Consider the following 23398-nt stretch of genomic DNA (forward strand, 5'->3'; position numbering starts at 1 on the left):
CAGGGAGGTACACATCTGGGAATCATGGCAGCTTGTCATTAGGTGTGATGAAGACAAAAGTATCTCAAAGATGACCTAGTTTAACAACTGAGGGAGAGGGTGGAGGATTGTGGGAAGCTGCTGTTCTCTTTCTCTTAGAGAAAAATTCAGCCTTGAAAGAACGATGAGCCGCTTTTGTTCCTCAAAAGAGTCAGAGTGTAGATGAAAAGAGATGTTGGAGGGATTAAAGCTGGAACGGATTAATATTAACCAGAACCAAAGAATTGGATTAGTGCCTGTGTGCTGTAGGCTGCACAATTATAGAAGGCAACTAGCAACAACAAGAACAAAAAATTGAGAAAGAGCTTGTAAAAGGAAGGAAATTTTCTTATTGGAGTGATGGAAAATGAGACCTATTCTTACTTTAACTGCATTAAATGAAGTCAATAAAATCCAGCACACTTGTGGGTATACTTCTATGAAATATTTACTTTATATTAAACAGTTTTTTGATTTATCAATGCTGCTAATTATTAAAAGGTGCTCTGGATGTATTGCTCTAAGGAGCATATGTTACCATAAATTACCATTGGCCATACATTAGCTGCTTTTACAGTTGGGATTCTTCTGATACCAGATGAATTGGTTAAAACTGTAAAAGAGAACAAAACCAAAAGGTGCTCAATCTGTTCATCATGTTTCTGGATTATTAAAATACTTCAGTGTGTGAGGAAAGAAGGAAGAATAAGGAGATGCCTGTAGGAGAAACAGAGTGTGCAAAAGTTGGAGGTTAGGCTCCTATAATAGAAAGGGTATATAAAGATAAGAGGATATAGTGGGGCTTTTGTAATGTTATGTGAGATAAGCCAGGGAGAAAATATAAATGATAATTGCTTTGGAATCTCTGTCACTGATAGGAAGAGTCTACACCAGGAGTATTGCAAAAGAGAACATAAAATGAGATAGTTTTGTGTTACTTTTGAGTAGTACTTTCACAGATAATAAATTTTTTAAAATCTGTGATTTTCTGCTTGAGAACACCATAAACGGTTTCATATTGCTCATGTCCCAGCCCAGTACTGTTTGGAGCATGAAGAAATGTAAATGATAAAGAAGCACACAAGATAAAAAAATGGACATAAGGCAGTGCTCCAGCCTCCTGGTACTGCCAGCAGCTCTGGCACGTGCCTGTGGTGTGGAGCAGCTCCTCAAGGTGCTGTTTTCCCCACCTCTTCTGATGGTCCTTACTGCAAGGGTTAGAAATGCCCTTTGGCCTCCAGCCTCATTTATTTTTTCCCCAGGTGGTTTTGTGCTCTTGTTGTGTAATGTGCATGGCCAGAGCTTTGGTCCTGGCCACACCTCTTGTCACTCTGGAAGCAAAATGCACAGGATCCTCCAAACTCCAGCACCAGCCATGGGTTTTTTCCTCCCATTTTATTTACCCTGGAAATAAAGAAATGTTTTGTTTTTTTTTTTTGTGGAAGGGTATCAACTGGGGTGATTTTATTATCTCGAGATCACAATTTCAGGATTACAGAGGTTGTATTTATTTTGGTATTGGGGACATGGAGATTTTAATCAGAGATTGAAGTGTCCTGTATAACTGGTTGCTACCATACAGTGAAGGAATGAGCAACAGTACAGCCACTGGTACAGAAGACAGCAGGAGAGCCCTGGAGGGACTGACTGCAAGCAGATCCTTCACATTCTTCTTGCCTTTAGAAAAATGTCACTGGCTGGATATCAGGAGAAAAGAGTAGAAGAGATTTAGTTTTGAACATGGACCTGTAAAGTTGCCCACCCTCTTGGGTTAGAGGAGTGGATCTCTGGTGTCCTGAAGAATAGAGGCAGCATGGCCCATGTCTTTATAGCCCTCAGTCTGCTAGATGGTTACTGGGGTAAAAAATGAATGTTTTATTCACTCTTTGAATGTAACACAGGGCAGGCTGGTCTTCTGTCTTTTCTACATCCTTCCAAAGTTTGGTGAGTTAGAAAGTTATGTATAAGTGGCGTGGCAAAAGTCCCTCACAAAACTGTCTTGCATAGAATAGAAAAAACACTTGTGTTCTGAGGAGACTGTGCTATCAGCATGGACTAGATTAAAGCACACTGATTTTTGTACCTGTGGCTACTTTCTGTGTAATCTCCTGTTCTGAGAAATAAAGATAAGATTAGTAAAACATTCCTCATATCTGATTCTATTGCAGTGATAGTAGAGAATATTATTTCTTTCTCTGTGGCCTTATGAAATGTAAGAGCAAAGCTAAACCCAAATATTTATTTTTATTGTTTTCCAAAGGATTCATCCCCCTGAGTTTTTCAAGAACAAATATGCTGTGGATGAAGCCTACTGTGTGACTGAGGTGAGTTGTCTGTATCTCTGAATATTTTTTTCTGTGAATACAAAATCAATGAGTGGCAATGACTTTGCTTAATTTTAATCCCCTTCTTCCTGGATGTCTCCTGACTTGGTGGGATCTTCTCTCCCTTATTACTGGAAAATGTCCTTTTATCTTACAGAGCACTTCTAAATTTTTTTCAAGGCTGCCCTTTTGATCTCAAAGTTCTTAATCCAAAGGCAGTTTCGTAAACATGTCCTGTGCATGATGAGACCTGTCAGTGTTTGGCTTTATCCAACTAAAACAAGTCACTAAATCACTTTTTTGGAATGCCTTGGAGATTTGTGGAGATTGCTGTCAAGGAGGTTCCACGTCCTAGCTTGGACTTGGGAGCCTACATTCATTTTATGCCTCCAGAAAGCTGTTGGGAAAGGCTGCCTGCCTCACTCTTATTTTTTTACAGAATTATCTTATTACTTGAATAAGCAAATACATTCACATTTCTGGGTGCAAGTGTGCCTTGCTTAGTTAGGTTTCTGATTTAAATTCTGAGCAGATGTTTGTACACTTGTGCACCTGGCCAGCAATCGTTCCTGTGGTAGGAAGGCTCAGCAGGTGAGGACAGTATTCCTGCCAGGCTCTGTGTGTGACTTTCATGGAGAGCAGCTTGAAGAAGACTTCTCTGATTCTTCTGTTCCTGTAGAACACTAATTCTGACTCTCTAGACAAAAAGTTTTTCTCTTATCAGCTGTGAGGAGATTTCATTTACTTTTCGTAATGAGTCCAGCAACAAAGTAGAGTTTGATCTGCATGTCAGGAGCTGGAAGTGGAGGGAGCTGTGGAGAGGTTGATTTTTGCCATATGTGAGTTGGAGTCTTGTAGTGTCCAGGTGCTCCAGTGCTCATCTGTCATGTGATGAAAATTGCAAGTGGAAAATGCATGTTTTATTTTTAAAAATAACATTTTTAAAAATCACATTCACCTTAGTTGTTTTAGGTTACTTTCTGTCAACAAATGTTCTATTCTCTGCTTTTTTACTGCTTAAAAACTTCATTGATGGGAAAAAGAGCTCTTTATGTGGACCAGTAAATAAATTAAAAAATGAAGGCTGCTTTTGGCTTGGACTTGCATGTATTTGCAAGTAGGAAGCTGTTGAAGCTTGCAGCATAACTGTTCAGCTCTCAATGGTTCTTCAGCTTTTGACTTTTTTGCCAAGGAATTTGTTTTCCACCATCAGGACACCAGGGGCCTTTTATATAGAATAGCTTTACATCAGTGATTGCCCAACGTGTGTGTGTTATCCTGATATTTCATGGGATTAAGAAATGAAAAAAATAAAGGGTGGAATTGATATTTTTGAGCTTCACTGCCATACACTTTCTTTTGTTAATATTTTTGGTGTGCTGTTAAGGTGGTTTAAAGTTGATAGAATATTGCTCCATGCAGCTATGTCATGTGTTCATTGCCTCAAAATATGTGTAATTCAGCACCCACCCTTCTGCAGCTGCTCTGAGAGCCCAGCACTCTACAAGCCCAGTGATTTTGTTCCCAGTTTGTGAATGTTTGAAGGAGGCTGGAGGAGCCTAATAAAAGGATTAGTCGGTAGAAGTGACCCAGTGAGAATAACAGTAAATATTCTTTGCTGAGCATTTAGCACATTGTAACATAATAATATCAATGCAAATGTTTATATGTGCAGGATAGAGCACCCTGGTGTTCCTTATTTCTGTGTGACATTACAACTTTTTGGCTCCTATGTTGTGTCTTTCTAATGATGACAATAGACAGGAGCTATAGTTGGTATTTATGTCTTTAAAGGACACAATGAACTTGATCACTGTCAATATTTTGTATTCTGCTGTCTCTTGTTGCATGTCTCAGGTAATAATACAATATCTGAAAGGTATCAGAGGAACAGTTTTGTCTTTGCAGCTCACTTACTTTATATGCAGTGAATATTGATGAAATTGGTATCAATGTGGTTATGTGGAAGAAAAAGACAAATAACAGTAATCTAAACCCTCTTTTTAGCTATCCAGTGTATTGGCTTCGAAGAAACCTGCTGTACTTCTCACTTTGGTAAGTCATATTTGGAAAGTACTACATTTCTTCAATAAGGATACCAGTTTATGCAGCATTTCTTTGCACTGTCATTCTCTGTTTTCCTCCCCATTTTACACCAAATTAGAGGCCACCTGTGTACAACAATCTAATCTTCTGGCCCCTCCATGGCTTCAAGATTTGTAGCCTCTGGCCTCATCCCATGTGCATTCTGTCTGCCAAAAGCTATTTTGGTTTTCTGGTAAAACATGGTGAGCCTATTGACCATGATGGCCTCCAGCCTCCCTACTCTGACTCCAAACTCCCTTTCCTTTCATGCTGTTCTGGTCATGTCATGGGCAGGTTTGGGCCTTTCTGTGGGAATCCCACAAAGCTTCAAGGAATGCTTTTTTTCCATAGAGTGGTTTAGTAAGAACAGCTTCTGGGAGGAGTGAGGCAATATCAAATGCTTGCTGAGTATTTTGAATGGTGCTTGCTTATTTCTTGGGAAGAAGCATGAATGAATGGAGGTGAAGGCTGCAAGTTTCTCCTTCCCATCACCTCCCAGCTGCTCCCCTGCTTTACAGGTGTTTTGTAAACTCCTACTGTCTGTTTTAGTGTCTCTAATATTTATAAAAATTATTTACTGACTCTGAGCTTTCCCTTACAGCAGATGCAGTAGCAGCTCCTGGATCTCTTTTTTCCCCATGATAGAGACCAGACAGAAATCATAACAAAACAATCCCTCCTTAGGAAGGTACATGGCCTCAGATGTCAGAATTCTTTATCTATTAAAAGCAGAGGCCCTAAATAGTTTTCAGTCTTTCTTTCACTTATATTTGTATGCCCACATATACTCTTAAATGATGCCCCTATGGCCTAATTTCATGTTCTTTAAGTTAAATGAGAGAAATGGAATGTCTGACTATCTTGTGTTCTTACTGTGCATTTCTTCACATGGAGTTGTTGAGTGGTTATCACTCTGGGAGCATCCTGTTCTAATCAGGAATTTTCACATAATTTGTGGCTGAGAGGAGGGTGCTGTGGTGCTTTCACATTCCTCCCACTGCCATGAAGAAGCATTCAGAGAAGGGAAGAGCTCTTCTCTGTCTGCTGCTGAATGGAAACCTGGTCCTCTCCTCCTGTGGTCTCATTCCAGAGCTGCTGCTCTGCAGGGTTCCCCAGGCACATGTCAGAAGTGTTCATCTTCTGTGTAGCAGCCAAAATACTCTTGCTTATGCTGCTTGCTTGAATGGAAGGCTGTAGGGGAGCAGTAAGCAAATTTAAGTAGTAACAAAGCAAATTTAGTTTGCCAAGGCAGGGCATAATAATTTATTTTAATATTAAATTACCCTAGAAGAAGCTTTTCTATTTTTCATTCTTATGCCCTGTATAATTATATTATAGGTCTCACCTCTCCCTCTCAAGACATAAGGACATTAGAAATCCAAGCTTGTCTTTTTCCTAAGCAGCACATCTTGAGTTCCTGAGTTCTGTGCTGGTCTTCCATGGAACTGATTATTTCTTATATTAGACTGTGTTTGAACAGTCAGGGGTTTTTTATTTATAGTGATTCAGGTAAACTTATGTGTAAGTTTTCCCAAATACTTACTGCAATCAAGTTCTCCCCATGATTTCAATTTTAAATACACATGTTTAGCTCAGAATCACAGTTCCTTTTTCTTCTTTTTCCTCCCAGCGTGGTGTTAATACTGATAGTGGAAATGTCTCCAAAGAAGCTTCCTTTGAGGGGATCAGCCAGTAAGTGACACAACTTTTTTGTACATTAATTGTTACATGGTTATGTCAAATTCATTTCAAATTTCAAATTAAATTATGTTTTTTCTTGATGGAAGGATGTTGAATGGCAGATCAGATGCCAAACATTTTATTTCCAAAGAAGTTTTGATACATGTTTCTAATGACTTGAAATACAGTCAGAGTTTTTTTTAAATCTCTCTTGCACCTAAGTTAATCCAAATTTTCTGTTTGTCTGTGTTTATACTGTAGCTATATAAAACCAAATAGACCCATCCTCATAAATCCATTTCCACTTTTGTGATTGGAATATTTGATTTTCAGATGGAATAAAAATTAAGAGTAGCCTCTTTCTCTTACTGAGTTCCTAGTACATTATTAATCTAGATATTATGGATTCTGGTAATGCACAGTCTTCTGAAAAAATGTTACATTACAGGTGTAAAATATATTCACAAAACAGAAGAAAAAGGAATAATCCTTTCTCTGTCTAGATGTGAGCTTTTAGTGTCCTTAACTGTCTTTTTATGAAGTTTGGCTACTAGTGAGGTAAAAATATCTTCCTGCATGCAGTATTTTGAAAGGGCAGTAAATAGAAATAGATCACAGCTTGCTCTGGGATGTGAGGATGATGGCATCAATTTTTAATGAAACACCACTGTCTGTTCTGTTACAATATCTTTTAAAGAAGATAATTTTCTGGTTTTAGCTCAAGTGTATGGCAAAAACAAACAGACCCCCCTCATTAAAAGGCCTGCTAAAAGAAGCAGTTGTGCTGAGATGTTGCTCATTGACTCCCAGACACCTCACTATATTTTTTTCCATCCTCCTCTGTCAGCAGCATGTTAATTCTACAGTGAGGATGGTAGGGCACAGAATTTGCTGCAAGTCTGGGCACTCATTTGTGTAATCTGAGCATGCTTTCTGCTGGGATTGTTTCTTTGTGTCAAGTGATCTGAAATCTGATTTCATACTTATTTCATAATGTTCTCCCCTCTGTATCCTAAATGGGAGTTTAGTGGTTCTGTCAGGGATATTGGGAACAAGGTGCCAGGCATTTAGACATCTTTTGCTGCCCACTGTGTTAAATATGAAGTATTCCACAGTACACTCAGGTCACTTCTAACTAGTATTTGGTGTCCTCTCTGCTGTTACAACCAGTGTGAGTTCTGTTGTTTTGTCCAAGTAGATGCTCATCTTACACTCTCCACATACAGGGGGACTCCAAAATCTGTGTGGAGCAATATCTCCAGTTTTATCTGATACACCTCCATATGAAATACAAACAGTTATTAACTTCACCAGCAATTCTTTATTGGAATGATGTACAAAAGTCTGTTTGAACTACCAAAACCACCTTTTTTACCCTGAATTTCACTAAACTCAGTTTAAAGAGTTTAATTAGTGTAGCCCATTCACTAGTCAACATTAAGCTGTAAAGCCACTCCATTCAGCACTTCATTTGAGATTTTAAATGAGTGTCTCCTACAGCACTGAATGATATTTAAGCATTGGCTTCTCAGTGAGTGCTGAGTGTGCTCCCTGTGTGCTCCAGGAGGAGTGCTTCTCCATTCCTAGCAGGGATTTCCAGCTGTCAGCAGATATTTCTCTTTGAGACTTGGCACATGTTCATCCCTCTCCACCCCCAGGCCCTGGGTCATTCATTGTGCTGCCTTTGACAGGTCTGGTTGGTGCCTTCCCCTCCCAAGCTCACAGGATGGAAGAGCATGCACTGATTTTGTTGTTGGATCAACTCCTCTCTTCTGACAGAGACCATGCCTTCAAAGCACTTGGCACTCCAATCTTTCTTTGATTTCCCTGGTTCTCTTTGTGTCTTCTCCTGGGCTGTGGTGGCTCTGGTGAGCTCCTGCTTGGTCCATGTGCAGGGGGTGACTGATGGTCTGGAGGAGGGGGTGAGCTTCCTTTTAAACTCTGCTTGCCTCAGAATTTTGTAACTGTCTGTATGAACCAGTCCATTTTATATTTGTTTTCAATACAGACCCAAATCAAATTCAACTTTCCTGCTTTTCTGCTTCTCCACCTCTCCTGTAGCAAATGTTTCCTTTATAGAAAGATATATTTCAGATGTATTGATTGTTTCCAAGAGGATTTCACCCAGAGCAATGTGTTCCTTCAAAGTGTACTCCCTCCTGCCTGCCTGTGGCTGTGCCTTGCTGGCTCTCAGTCCTCAGCTCAGCCAGGCTCTGCCCTGGCCATGATGCTCCATTTTTTGCCTAATCTCCTGTTTGTTTTGTTTTCTGGCTTCCTGGCCGAGATCTATTTTCTTGCTAGGACCATTTTGTGTTTCTCTTGCTTCCATATGTCTTTTTTTCTCCTAGGATGACCTGGCCCAGTGGGGGTAGGGGATGTGGGTATGTTTCATGGTGGATAATAATGAAAATTATGTCTAATTTCCTAAAAAGGGTGAATCTTGATCTCTTTGCAGGCAATTCATCTGCTTTTGTCAGAAGCTGTCTTTTTCTTGCCCTTGTGATGTTGCTTCCCTGCCTTACTTTTTGAACCTTTTGAACTTCTGCTGGAACATTATTACTTAAGCTATTTGGTTAATTTTTCTACTGTCATAAATAGTCATTTGAGACAAAATGACTGCTGTGGTCGTGGGTTATTTCCGTGCCCTGAGGATCACCCTGAAGTTATTTTTGTCATGCTAGCAATAGCTAAGCTTGATTCTACCCTGATTATAGAATCTGTAGGGGTGAATTATTTCCTGGTTTCCATTAGTTTATGTATAGCTCTCTCATACAGCAAGGGATGTTGCCCTTCAGAAAAGCTGGTCTATTGCTGCAGGCTGTGGAACAGAGGCCAGTGGCACCTGGAAGGTTCCCTGCTCAGCAGAGGGGCACTGAGGGACCAGCCTGGGAGAGGGATTAAGACAGGAGACCTGGACCATGTCCTGGTGCTGCTCCTGGTAACTCCCCTCAGGTCAGCTCTGTTTGCAGCTCCTAGGAATCCTGCAGAAGGGGATTGTTCACTTGCCCCAGAAGGCTGAAGCAGATTTCTAAAGATTTCTAGTGCTTTCTTTTCTAGAAATTCATATTTCTATTTGCTAATAGAGGCCAGTTCTGTGTTGGCAGGTTTTTTCCCTAATTCATGGATCCATTCTTCAAATGTGCAGGTTTTCCTTTCATCTAATCATGTCAGTTATGTAGTCCTTGTAAAAATGCTTTGAGAGGATGTGACTCACCATACAGAAAATGTATTTTTAACCTGTGGGGTTGAACAGTAATGTACCATATACTTTAAATCACTGTTGAATAAATCTTTGTTCACCGTGTTGGCAGGGTTTTTTTCATCCTCAGAGTCAATTGAGGTAAATGATGGACAGTTTAAGCAATGTACCTACTGTTTAAAGTTTTGCAGTGAATTCCTCTTTTCATATTGGATAGCCAGATCAGTTCATTAGGACAAAGACTCTCCATGTTGAAGAAGAGAAGAAATTCTAACATTGTGTATCATTATGTTTTAGATTTTTATCACTGTAGACACACACAGTGTATTCATTAAACTGACAGAAAGAAGTCTCATTATACAGTGCTTTTATATGGGAGGTGTAGATTTCTAGGGTTGTTTTAACTAATGAATTTGTCTTGCATGTGAAAGGACAACTGAGTATGAAATCAATTTGGACATGCCTTAAAGTGTAGTATTTCTTAGTTCTGCATTGATTAAATGAGAGCATTAATATGTTACAGATTGCAGCTGTAGCAAATGCCAATTTGTTTTCTTCCTCAAGACCACATATCTCATCATCTAAGTATTGTCAATTTGCAAATTGCTGAAAAATGTAGAATTAGATTGCACTGCCTAATCCCCCTAGCATTAGGGTAGTACATGTTTTGTTATGAGTAAGTTGTTTGCTGTCTAGTGAGATCAAAACTTTGCAGGGAGGCCATGGTCAGGGGATTTTATGTAGGGTTTTGTGCACAAATTATGTGAATTAAACACCATTTCTGTACTCATACTGTTGGTGGTGAAAAGCTCTTCCTGTTGAGTTTTCTGCATTGGTCTGCATAAGTGATAATTTTTGAGGTGGTGATGATTAAATTGAAAATATGCCCTTCTGATACTTTGCTGTTTCCAAGTGACCAATTTTGGTATGTAGTGATGCATTGTTCTGTCACTGGTGGGTGGCTTTTTGTCTTGAGATGTTTTTACAGTGATTTCCCTTTAACACCCATAATATTGAATACCATACAACTTGTCCTCGTTGAATGTTATAAGAAGTTTTTGGTTTGAGCTACTAGCCTTCTCCTTATTAGGGTTTTATAAGTTTATGAGCATCTGTTTCTGAAAAAGAGAAGCATAGGGGTTTTTCCTGCTTTTTCAGGACACAGGAAGACCCTTACACAATTAAAAGGGACTCCTAAGTAATTTTTTTTTAATTGGATTTGTGCTTTCATCAGTCCCTTCTGGGGTATAAAGAATGGTTAATAACCTGGAATAGATTTAATTTTTTCCTTCAAAAATGTGGGAAAAGGAACTGTTGCCTCATGGCAATCTTTTGAAGAACTGTTGGAAGCTTGCAGCATTTTAATTCTCTTAAATACCCTAACTGGAAAGCCAACAGTCCTGAGCAGACAAAAATATCCTTGATGCAGAACACTCCTTAGGCATTTCAATTGTAAGCAAAAAAACCCCTTTAACAATGCTTGAAAATCCATTTGTGTTCCACCTAATTACTCAGCTGCTTTCTCTATTTGCCACTGTGGTGTTATTGTTTAGAGAGCCTCAAAATCATTCCAAGAATACATGAATTGCTCATGTAGAAAATAAACAGAAAAATAGTGAAGTGTCAGAGGCCAAGGCGAGTTGGGAGCTTCTGCTTTGCCTCTTCTGCAGATTGGAAAAGACATGGAGAGGTCATTTTCCTTTTCACCATCCTCTAAAGCAAGCTTGTTTATCACATGGCCACCTTCTGTGCACTCAGAAGTGGGAAAGCATGAAACAAAGGATGAAATCTGCAATTTGCTGGGTTTGATTTCATTGAAGTGTGTTTGAAGAACAAAGCAAAAATCACAGAATAATTTGGAATGAATGCCTGGAGGTCAGTCTGGTCCATCCCACAGTCACAGCAGTGAACTGATAACCCAGCATTTTATTGTTGCCAAAAGAAGTGTGATAAGCACGTCTCAACCATACTGTTATACTGGCTGCACATTCTTAAAATTATGTATATGGTTTAGTCTAATGTATTTAAAAATTAAAAGCATCCTTCTCACTGGGTTCTCTGTTGAATTCCCATACAATACTTGTTTTCATTTTACTTCCTCAGAGAAGACATGGTTAAAAAAGAAAGAGTATATAGTCTCTGCTGTTGTGGCTGGCTGCTTTTTAATATTAATATCTTTGGGTTTTTTTAGATTTAATGTGAACAACAAAATTCTTCATCCTGAAATTGCAGAATGGTGAGTAACATAAAATCTTTCTCTTTGAGTAGTGTTGAACATGCTTATAGTGTACCATTGCTTCAGAGAGATTCCCTCAGCTGAAGCCTCCTACTTAACCACAGGAGTTTTAATTTTAAATGATTTCATGTTATGATATGACTGGAAATAATTGACAAACTTAATAATAGGGCAAGGTAACAGCATTGAAAACCAAAGAATTTATGTATCATTTCTTAAGCATTTTATCTGGATACACATTTCTCTAGGATGTGTTAGGGTTTAGGACATGTTTGTGTAAATATGAATTTGTATGAATGGGAAAAGCACTGAGGAGAATTTATGTTCTAGCAACAGAAATCAAACATAGATCAAAACGCTGTCTAAACAGGTAGTGTTTAATTAGGTGTTATTTCTTCTCCAGGATTTATTTTAACAGCCTTCATTCTGTTGAATAAAATTCAGATAACTGTACTTTGTAATTCTTGGGGAATTCTGCTGTAGCCTACCTGAAACAAACAAACTAGATGTGTGACTAAGTGCAAAGCTGCTCCATTTTATTAGTTTTCCTCTTTTGGTCAACATTGCTGACTTTGTCCACATGGATTGCTCCAACTAAGGCTCTCTAGTTTTCCATTTAGAAAATTACTGAAGAAACATAGTAGTGGATGAAAGAACATAGTAGTGGATTTTTGTTAATGAATTAGGTTTTTATCTAAGCTTTTTTTTTTTGTTTGTTTTTGTGCATTAATCTAGATATGAGGAAGCAAATCCTTAGTTAAGACAGATAAGCTTGAACTACAAAACACAGGTGCACCCTCTGGCTACCACTCTTGCAGGGTATTGTATTGCATGCTACTGCACATTATGCTTTTAATGCTTATTTTCAGCACATGTGCTGGGAACCATCTTCTGCTGTCTCCATCTACAGCTAATTGCCAGCTTGAAATCTGGGGAGATTTTATTTGAACATCAGTGATTTTGGAACATTTAGAATTGTTAAAAGGTCACATATCTGTTGTGGCAGATAGTTTTCATTGCTTGGCAGCACATAGAGCTGCAAAAGGGAAGTGGGAAGTGGGGAGGCTTTGTGTAGACATTGTTCCATCCCTGAGTTGTGGCTGGGCCTGGAGCTCTGGTAGGGGACTCATGCCTGCTCCTCAGTGCCAGGGGGACTGATCTTTAGATGCTGCATATTCTGTCCTTCCAGAATTTGTGCCATTCCTTTTCCTAAACAGAGAAGTTATGTTATGGGCTTGACTTCTGAATTTAAGAGGGGGAGGACCTGGAGAGGGCCCTGTCTGACTTCCAAGCTTTGCACTGAAGAGACAGCAGGACAACAGGGACAGAGAAGGCAATTTTAGCTGCAGAAGGCTTTGGAGTAGGGCTGCAGACTTTTTCCCAAGGCAGCTTTCAGCTTGTTTCCATCCACCTTACCATAAGGTGCCATAAGCTTTTCCCCTCTGTGGCTTCAATTAAAGGGTGATTAAATCTTTAGAGAGCTCAGGTAAGGACAACCATACGGTCAGTGCCCTGGAGGTTGTGCTGAGAGAGGTGTAACATTGAGGCAGTGAAAAGGCAGCACCTGGAGCTGGGGTGGAAGGAATCATCTCTTCAGTGAATTGTGAGTGGCAGCCTGGAATTCTGATTCAGTTCTTGCTGCAGCCTGACTGAAGAGGGATGCTTGGTATGCACCTTCCCTACACCTGGCTTTCATGGAAAGGGAATTCTAAGTAAAAAGAAAGTTCAGATTTGTATTCAGAGATGTTTTAAAAGGTTTTACTGACTTTGGAGGCTTTCATTTTAAGTCAGAAGTATGTTAAAGATGGTTGTTAGGATTTAAGTGTCTGGTGAAATTAACATGTGAATGACAGGTCATGTATATTAAAGCTTACTAAAGTAGAAATCTCCTTGGAATGTCAAGTTCCCAGCCAAGAAAGTTTGTTTGGAAAGCAATATTTTTAGAGTTAAGAACATTTTTCTTTTAGGAAGATGAATTCTTGTGGGTTATATTCTGGGGTAGGAAATTGCATCCTTTGAATCATCTCCTTGCAGGGATGCATTTCATTTCAGATTTGGCAAGCTCTGAACTACTGTGTTTTACATGGTACTTGTCAGAAAAACTTTGCTCTATGCCATGCTGTCAAGCTGCCAGCTAGAGATGAAATGGCTGAGCTTTCTGAACCAGCCAGGGGGAACTGGGAGCTACAAAAGGCAACTCTAGTATATACAGTCTTCTAATAAAATGCAGAAAAAATGACAAGAGGCAAAGTGTTTGTGGTTAAGGATCTGTTGCCTCTCTTGCTTACTTTTTCAAGATCTCATTATTTTCTGACTTGGTATGGAACTTAAAGAAAAAACAGAAGAATTCCACCTTACACTGGATTTCAGCAGTTTGCAGATGGTGTTTTATTTATTTTTTTTCTCATTTTATGGAGTGGGTGTATTTCCAAACAAATTTTAAAACTTTCATTTTAAATTTAAAGGCTTCCACTTCAAATTTCATAGTGAATGGATATGCTAAGTATTGATTCCAGTGTTTTGAAAAGAAAATGCCATCTAACAGAAGAAAAAAAATTCAAACTTGTCTAAATTATCTCCTTAGCAATCAGGAGTTTTTTTGACACCAACACTCAGCCAAATGGCCTTTTGTTCCTCTAATTTGCTAGTGTCTATCATAATCCTGCTGTTGCTAGAAGTAAACATTTAGTAATTTGCAGCTTTGTGCCTGTATATACTGTATTTTCCTGTAAACCCAGTGAAAATGGGCTTTGATATTTTTATGTGGAAGATTTCAAATGTTCTGTATCTTGCATTATTTTGATGGAAAGCTATAAATACTTCTTTGTGAAAACTGATCTGTGTGTTAATATCTTAAAACTCTGCATTTGCTTTTTGTGTTTTCAGAGGTTTTTCTGTCTATGCTGGAAACCCCTTAACATTTTTTGAACTCCTGTCTTTGGTGTTCCTGCACCTGTCTTTCAGAATTGTGCTGTGATGCCTCTCCTTTGCACATGTGCAGTGCTGTGTTTGCTGGCTTGGATGCTAATTCAGTTAGCAAGTTTTTATGCATTGCAGAAGAGCATAAATGTATCAACTGTGATAGAGAAATTTCTATAAATAAAACGTGGAAAGTTACAGCAGGGGTGAGAAAGGGTAAGAATAAGGCAGGTCTGTGAAGTCTGCCCACATGGGCATCATCCTTATGTATTAGGAGGTCTGTAAATCTAATATTTCCAGAAGGAAAAGGAGGAGTGGACATTCCCAGGTGTTCTCCATGTGTGTCACAGAAAGGAGACATTCAGGTTGCACACATGAACCAAAAAGCAGCAAAAGAAGCCAGCTGATAAAGCACTCATCTGATCACTGGAAACAAATACTTCTGGCAGCATTATCAGAGCTGCAGAATGCACATGGAGAACCAATGTATGTATCTTGGAGGAGAGCACTGGTTTAGGAAAATACAGTTGAGTTATGTGAGTTTCAGCCTCATAATTGCCTCAAATTCTATATGCTCTTCACCACTTGATTAGGTCATGCATGTAATTTGGTATCTAGACATTAAAAATGCCCAAATGCACTTTCAGGATTGAAATGATTCTTGTTTATATTAAAGTTTCTCTGTCCTGCTAGATGACTGACATGGGTGAAAAGACCAGCTGCTTATATGGCTAAGTGAAAATAAAAGTAGAAAATGTGTGTAAAAGGAGAATGAGAAAGAAGAAATTCTTTTACACTGGTAAAATGAGGAGGGAAAAAGGTGAAAGTTATAGGTCAGTCCTGACACTCAGAGGCTTGTGCTTTAATTTCAGCTAGATTGCACTGAGTGGCCCCCCAGCTAATCTGAGGAGTGCCTTACGTGTGCAATCTGTACATTGGGGCAATTTGCATTATTTCCAGCTGGAACCTGGAAATTATTTGTTCCAATTAAAATATTAATGCGTTTGTGCAGAGGCTGTAACTGGTCTAAGACCTGTTTTTAATAGAATGTTGAAGTTCATATTAATGAAAAAAGGTGGGATTTTCTTCCTATCCTTATTTTGGAAGTGGGGGAAAGCTTGAGAACTATGAGCACACATCACAAGATTGCCCTGAAGTGCCAACCACTGCTATAACCTGGCTTGGGAGGGTGCTGCCTTTTACACTGTCAAAGCAGTGAGAAGGTGGTGAAATCCTGGCTCTTCTGCTAGCCAGAGAGGATGTGGGAGCTCCATCAACAGTACCACTGTAACCCAGGAGCCCAGTGTCTGCTGTTGGGTAAAGGTGATCCTGTTCCCTGCACAATCCTCCCTCTCCTTCCTCCTCTCCTTCACTCCTTGGATAGTGGTTTTTGTTGGTCTCAGAATGACTAAATATCTTCTGTAAAGTATTTCAGTGCCTGACCTTGTGTAAAGGAAGGAGCTGCATTGCATAAATAGTCAGTCTGAGGCTGGGCATGAATTCCTATTTTTAAACAGATACCTGAGAAGTTGTGATCTAATGCAAATACTGATCCTGAAGCCTTATGCCCAAGCCCAGGGCAATGGTTTCTAACACGGTTTGCACTTGCTGTGGAGCAGTTACTAACTTTTATTACCAGCAGATTGCAACAAAGAGATCAGACAAGTGAATTATGAAACAACCTATTTTTTGGGCAATTGCAGATCATGGATATGTACTGTGTACTGAAGGTAATATAAAGGCACATCAAACAAGTATTAAATTATCCTGCTAGCACATGGAGTCTTCCAAGGAATAGGATTAAAAAAAAATTTAAAAATCTATAAGCCTTTGCTGCTGCCTCATTCTAACTGAAATATATTTGAGCCACTCTTTTTTATGTCTTGGCTGCAAGACAGGAGTGTAAGTTTGTTTCCTCACTCACAGTCAGCAGATTTTACCATCCCAGTATAATTTTTTCACCTGGGTGTGCATTTTAAAACCTTGCACTTCTCATTCTCAATTGCATAGTGATTATTTTATGTCATCTTCTGTTTGACTAAGAAAGTCAATCCACTCCCCTCTACAGTGTTTCTGTTTGTAAAAGCATTCTGATCGATATCAGGATTTTACAAAGGTGCCTTTACTCTTGCCAGAGGAGTTGTGTTTGAAGGGAGTGGCTGTGCTGAAGTAATGCACTGTCTCTGGAAATGCAGTAATCTCACATCAGAGGCACTGATGGCTGAGAAACCTGTTTCTGGACTCATTAAAGCAAACTACAGAGCAGAAATACAGTAAATAGTTTTCTACAGCAGTGTGAGGAGGAGCATGTAACAATAAAAAGAGGGGTCTTGGTGGCAGTTTCAAAGTGTAACAGTTATGGTTCTTTGTAACTGCTGCAAACCCTGGAGTGCAGCTTGAAAACATGATTGAAATATTTTCATGCAATTCAATAGATGTAGTTCTGTACTTTGTAAACAGTAAGTATGTACTTCACAGCTGCCTTTGAAATGGGCATGAAAAATACCAGGAATTCGGTTTGTGTAACGGTGGAAGGAGTATGTGGTGTTTAATAGAGGTTATGGAACTGTGTCTGCTTTACTGTGTGTGTCACACTCAATAGCTGCTTTTATTTGAAGTACATGATAGAAATACATGTAGAGAAGAGTTAAATGGTGCACTTTTGACATGAGTTCAGAAGAGACTATCAAGACTCATAAACATACATGAATTCAGTATCTCATAAGGCACAAAGAGTAGGATGGGGTTTTTATGTTTTTTATCTTCAGAAGCATGTGGAAGAATGGACATCATGGCTGTAATTACTGCTGCTGTGGTTTCTGAATTCGTGGTGTGGGTTTTTGAATATCAAACAAAAATAGCATTTTTCACACCACCCCTTGCTCACCTTTTGAGGTATTGCAAATAGGTGGGAGTTGGGATTGTGCTGAACAGAAATTCTGGAGCTCAGGGAATTTAAATATGCAAAATAGTTTTAAATTGAGTTTAAAAGGAAATCGAGCATGCTTGTAGAAATGTTCCATTTGAAGTAGTGTTAGAGTTATGACAAATGCAGAATTGCATTGGTTTTGTTCCTAATGTATTGCAGAAGAGTTGAAAAAGTGTTGGTTGAACCACTTGTTTATAAGTATTAAATAGGATAGGCTGATATTTGAAATTCTTGTGACTTTCCTTTGTAAGATTGTTTTGCTAATGCTGAATCAATGCCAACAATACTTTGCTGTCATGAATACTGTAATAGCTGTTTGCTCTTGAGGTGTACTTGATCTAATCTTATTATAGGTGATGCATGTTATTTTCAGGGTTTTTTCATTTTGCATTCTTTAGCTGTGGAGTTGCAGTCTAACTTGCTGTCTGTTGTTCTTCTCTTTAAGTCGTGTCATTAAGACAGACATGGAGTTGGAAGTTCTGCGCTACACCAATAAAATCTCCAGTGAAGCTCATAAAGAGGTAATGGATCCTTTACTGTTAATAATTTTTGCTCTTAGTGTAGCAGTGGTACTCAGAAAATGTCCCCAGCAACCCAGAATTGCTTAGTAATAAAATAATGGAAAGGCTGGATAGAAATAAGAGGATAATATCCCTCCTATTACAGCTCAGTAATGTACCTTGCATTGTCCTTGAACTCAGCGGTGCGTTTGTGATCTGTGAGAAATGAAGTGTGGGTTTGGGCAAGAGCTCACCTCAGCAGAAGGTGACCTGCTTGCAGGCTGTCTGTTCTGTGTGCACAAATGCCTGTATCATGATAGAGAAATAAAAGATGAAGATTGTTCAGGCCCATGTGCAGCTCTGAAAAGCTTAACTAGCAGGTAACTGTCCCCAGATCCTGCTGGACTGGGGAAGTCTTTCCATGCACAGTGTAGGACAGGGAAAGGATTCCTCAGAGCTGGGTGAGCCCCTGGGGCACTGCTGAGCCCTGCTGCTCTGTTGCCATACCAGAGTGGCAATGACAAGTCCAGGCTCCCAGCAAGGCTACTCAGGTTGGACCTGGCACTACACCAGGGGAGCTGCACCCCTTTCCTGGTGGTCATGACAAATCCAGCTTGGGTGTCAGTCCTGTGCTCCATACAGTGATGCAGATCTGCCCATGAGCTCTGAGACTGGTGATGACCAGTGGGAGCTTAGGTAAAACTAGCTGATGAGGTTAGTCTCAGCTTGTCTTGGCTCCTGCTCCTCAGATATCCAAACTATGAAGGGTAAGAATGTGCTAAAATGAATATTGTAAAATTGAAAACTCAAAGGATAGTAATTTTGCATTCATATTCCTTGGTTTTTTGTCATCCTTGAATAATCCTATCACATCTGAGAGTATTTTTTTCCGTGGAGCAGCTGCCTAGAACTTCTATAATACAGAAACAGACAAAGTAATAAAACTTAGCAAATCTGAGAACAAGGATCAGATTTATGACTTGTAAACTGGTGTTAACTTTAGTAATTTTCTGTTGATTCAGATTTCAAAGTATAAAAGAGACTCTCCCATGTAGGATAATCCAGTTCATAGCTTTGTTTTGCCTAAGGAGAACACAAGGACTTGCTGCCATGTTCACCACAGCTTTCACAATTGAACATTGGTATTTTGATGAGCTGCACTTCATTGGGATATAGTAGTTTGGCAATTAAACTTGCTTTATTGCTGGAGACTGCAGGCATTTTTAAAGATTTAAGTGTTTGATTCCAGTGTAGTTTTAAAATGCATGTACTGATGTAAATTTAAATGAAGTACAGATGATATTTTTGTAATATAGGTTTCTCTGGAGATAGTCATAAGTCATACATTTATAAATATGAGATTTCCTCCTGCTTTGATGGTCCCATGCTAATATGTATCTTACAGGTAATGAAGGCTGTAAAAGTAGGAATGAAAGAATACGAGATGGAGAGGTAAGAATTCTTACACTAATTATAATAAAAAAGATAATATCTCTGTAGCAGGGGGAAAAGCAATAGCTGAGACAATGCAGTAGCACGGATTCAGTTGAGACTGAGAGTTCATTGGTGTTTGAAGGCCATTGTAAGTATTATTTTGTTATTTTGAGGTGGTACTTCATCTGTTTCAAACATGCATTTGATGAGGGGTGATTATTTTTTGGTTAAGTGTAGCATATCTGTCTTGCTGGAGTTACAGTAATTTACAGAAGCTTGATGAAATAGCTGTTTTTGTTGTTTGAAGCCATCCAATAAAACTGTGTTTATGGTTAAACATTGCCTTTAGTCTGGTTGTGTTTGAAGGCTGCATGAGTGGGTGTTTAAGTGTCTTATGAAGGGCTGTGTGCAATTACATTTTGCCTGCAATTACAAGGCAGCAGTACCTGTACTCAGCCTGCACAAGGGGCTCAGATTACACTTGTGATGGGTGTTCTACAGCTGCTGAGAAGTCAATAAGAAAGCAGATATCTCTAGTGTTGAAAAGAGTGTGCTGTACAGGCATCCGTGAGGGGTTTGCTGGTCCTAACTGATACATTCATGATGTGTCTAGATCTAAGGAAAGCATTGCCTCCTCTCTTGAATCAATATTTACATTAGATCATCAGCATTTATCATATAAAGCATGGTTTTGATCATCAAGTCCATTTATTTTTAGATTGTATGTGGTATTTTCAATTTTTAAAGTATTTGCATAATGAAGAAATAGAAAATAGCAATCATATGTCAGTTACTGTTGTTTCTTGGCAGTAATTTTTCAAAGGCTTGTAAGCAGGCTAGAGCAGCACCCAGGGAAGGGAATATAAAGAGAGCACAGTATTTGTCATCAGGATTTCAAGCAGTTTAAATTTCTGAAGATACTATAATCTCATGCTATAATTCATCAGTGCCTCAAACTGCATTTACATATACCACCAGGTAACAGGGAAAATAAAATATTGTTTACACTCTGTCTTTATTTTTGAACTTGGTGTTTGTGTTTGTTTTACTCACTGGCCATGCTATACATGCCAGTAGTGAATTTTTGGCTCTGGAAATCATTAGCAATCAAAAATTTCCTTAGAGCAGAATTTGTTCTCAGGTGCTTTTAAATGCCAGTTTGATTTAAATGTCATACAACAACATATGTAAACACTCTTCTGTATATCTACAAGGTATATTACCTTTTTTCTCTAGGACTTTCATTCTTCCCTGGCTAGCTCCTTTCACACACATCAACCATTTGCAAAGATTATTTGTGTCTTTCAATTGAGAAAAATAAATAACTTAAACAGCTACTACACCTATTTAAACTTGCCTTCTATTCTTCCATAAATCTTGGTGGATTACACTTCTTGAAAGAGTTTGAAGTTATTTAGCTAATGAAAGAGGTCTTGGCAGACTGCTCTACTGTGTCTGCCTTGGAGACTCTAATTAGAATTTCAGTTTCTTTTACTGAATTCATCCCTGCACCTGTTCCTTTAGGGGAAAAGGGCCCTAAAAATTTAAACTGTCTGCTATTCTTCTGTCTGCTAGGAAGAATAATGGCAGAGATCCCAAAAGCAATTAAAATTGTCTGTTACTGGATGTAGAACCTAAGTGTTGCCTTTTCTTTGTCCATTTGGTTAAACACTGGTAAAAGATTTTGAACCAGTAATGTGTTAATGCTGAGATAGATAAAAAATAAATGCATTTAACTGCAACTCCAATTGGCTCAGACTTCTTTTCTGGTTTGATATTATTTAACTTTAATGTGTGGTCGGTTGACTTTAAGGAGACAGCCAAGGCAATTATCTACAAACCATAATTCACAGCATGTGTAATTGCATATGAAGTCATTTTGGTAGGTCAGATTCTGGGTTTTCTCTGAAGCAGTTTGTTTAGTATTTGTGCTTATCTCATGTTTAATTAATCTTCTTTAATTAAAGGGTTTTAATTATGAAACTGTTCTGTAGTGAATATATTGTTCAAAATATAGCAAAATGGTAAAAAAAGTCTTCAGCTTGAGAAGTGTGTGAATAAAATCTGTGATTCCAGCAAAGCTGATTGTGAGCATGTAGACAAAGAGGTTTTGTGTATATAAAAAACCACTGAAAGTACTAATTAGGACCTACAGTTATCTGTTTCAGAGTTCTCTGAAGGCCTGGAGATAACTTCTGTAGATCAGTGTTTATCAATTTCTAGATTTCATGTCTATTATCAAATTAAGTGTGGAATCTTCTGTTCATTGCCTCATTCGTTCTCTTTTTATTAAAAAGAACACTTGTAAGATTGGGGTGGCTACTTGGAATGTCAGTTTGGTTGGGCAATGATGTGATAGTGTATGCTGTAGCAACAAGTGAGTGACTTCCTGCACCAGGAGTTCTGGACACACAGCTGTTGTGTGCATTGCCCATTTTGTGGGGGTTTATCCCCTTCTTGCTAGCTCTGAAAGTCCAAATGTCCAAAATATCAGAATAAGACTCTCCAACAATAAAGCTGTCTTAAAGAGGGCATCATTTATTCAGAACTGAGGTTCATGCTGGACATCCTAACCCAATGTGGACATGTGGTTCTATGTGTGTTTCTTATATACAGTTACTACATGCATATTAAAATTTACCCATTACCATGAATCCCACCCCATGTTCCCAGAGGTTCAGTCCTTTGTTTTCTCTGTCATGGCATTCTTGAGCCAGATGTCTTCTTCCAACTGTCCCTGCTGAAAGCAGCTTTTGCATGCCTTGTTTCTTTGCTAAAAGCTTCACAGGCACCTTAGAATGAATTAACCCTTTTGGTGTCACTGTGATAGGAGTGTGTGCACAGTCCTGGGTTCATTGGATGATTATGTGTTTGTTTCTCACTGCCTTGAGGATGCCAGGCAGCATTAAACCAGCCCTAAACAGCCATTCCCTTGTCCCACACCCCCCTGGATTGTGTGACTGTCTCTGAAACCTCTGTGGCTGCTGAACACGGGAGCACCTGGGGGTTACCATGCAAACAACTGGATGGCAGTGCCCAGAACCTGGGGCCTGATCCTGCACGTGGAGCCTTTCAACACAGAGGAGCATTGGCCAGTGTACCCCTGTACAGTGCACAGGGGGCATTGGCTAGTGCACAGGGCATTGGCTAGTGCACAGGGAGCATTGGCTAGTGCACAGGGCATTGGCTAGTGCACAGGGGCATTGGCTAGTGCACAGAGAGCATTGGCTAGTGCACAGAGAGCATTGGCTAGTGCACAGAGAGCATTGGCTAGTGCACAGGGCATTGGCTAGTGCACAGGGGCATTGGCTAGTGCACAGGGGGTATTGGCTAGTGCACAGGGCATTGGCTAGTGCACAGGGGGCATTGGCTAGTGCATAGGGGCATTGGCTAATGTACAGGGGGCAGTGAGTAGTGCACAGGAGGCATTGGCTAGTGCACAGGGGGCATTGGCTAGTGCACAGGGACATTGGCTAGTGCATTGGGGGCATTGGCTAGTGCACAGGGACATTGGCTAGTGCATTGGGGGCATTGGCTAGTGCACAGGGGGCCTTGGCTAGTGCACAGAGAGCATTGGCTAGTGCACAGGGGGCATTGGCTAGTGCATTGGGGGCATTGGCTAGTGCACAGAGAGCATTGGCTAGTGCACAGAGAGCATTGGCTAGTGCACAGGGGGCATTGGCTAGTGCACAGAGAGCATTGGCTAGTGCACAGGGAGCATTGGCTAGTGCACAGAGAGCATTGGCTAGTGCACAGGGAGCATTGGCTAGTGCACAGAGAGCATTGGCTAGTGCACAGGGAGCATTGGCTAGTGCACAAGGGGCACTGGCTAGTGCACAGAGAGCATTGGCTAGTGCACAGGGAGCATTGGCTAGTGCACAGGGGGCATTGGCTAGTGCACAGAGAGCATTGGCTAGTGCACAGGGGGCATTGGCTAGTGCACAGGGGACAGTGGCTGGTGTACAGTGTGTAGGGAGCAGTGGTTACTTCACAGGGAGCAGTGGCTAGTGCAGACGGGGCAGTGGCTAGTGTACAGAGAGCACTGGCTAGTGCACAGGAGGCATTGGCTAGTGC

General features: G+C 39.8%; 1 protein-coding gene across 4 annotated transcripts in view; it reads left to right on the forward strand.

Moving 5' to 3' along the window:
* Positions 1-23398, forward strand: part of PEPD (peptidase D) — a 146246-nt gene that overhangs the window by 21077 nt on the left and 101771 nt on the right. For all 4 annotated transcript variants that reach the window (XM_059857803.1, XM_059857806.1, XM_059857804.1 and 1 more), the window contains exons 4-9: positions 2279-2342; positions 4350-4397; positions 6058-6119; positions 11498-11542; positions 17836-17911; positions 19296-19342. In XM_059857803.1, the coding sequence (XP_059713786.1) occupies positions 2279-2342; positions 4350-4397; positions 6058-6119; positions 11498-11542; positions 17836-17911; positions 19296-19342 (342 nt within the window). The remainder of the gene's footprint in view (positions 1-2278; positions 2343-4349; positions 4398-6057; positions 6120-11497; positions 11543-17835; positions 17912-19295; positions 19343-23398) is intronic.

This window comes from Haemorhous mexicanus, chromosome 12 (assembly GCF_027477595.1).
Source record: "Haemorhous mexicanus isolate bHaeMex1 chromosome 12, bHaeMex1.pri, whole genome shotgun sequence".
Lineage (NCBI taxonomy): Eukaryota > Metazoa > Chordata > Aves > Passeriformes > Fringillidae > Haemorhous > Haemorhous mexicanus.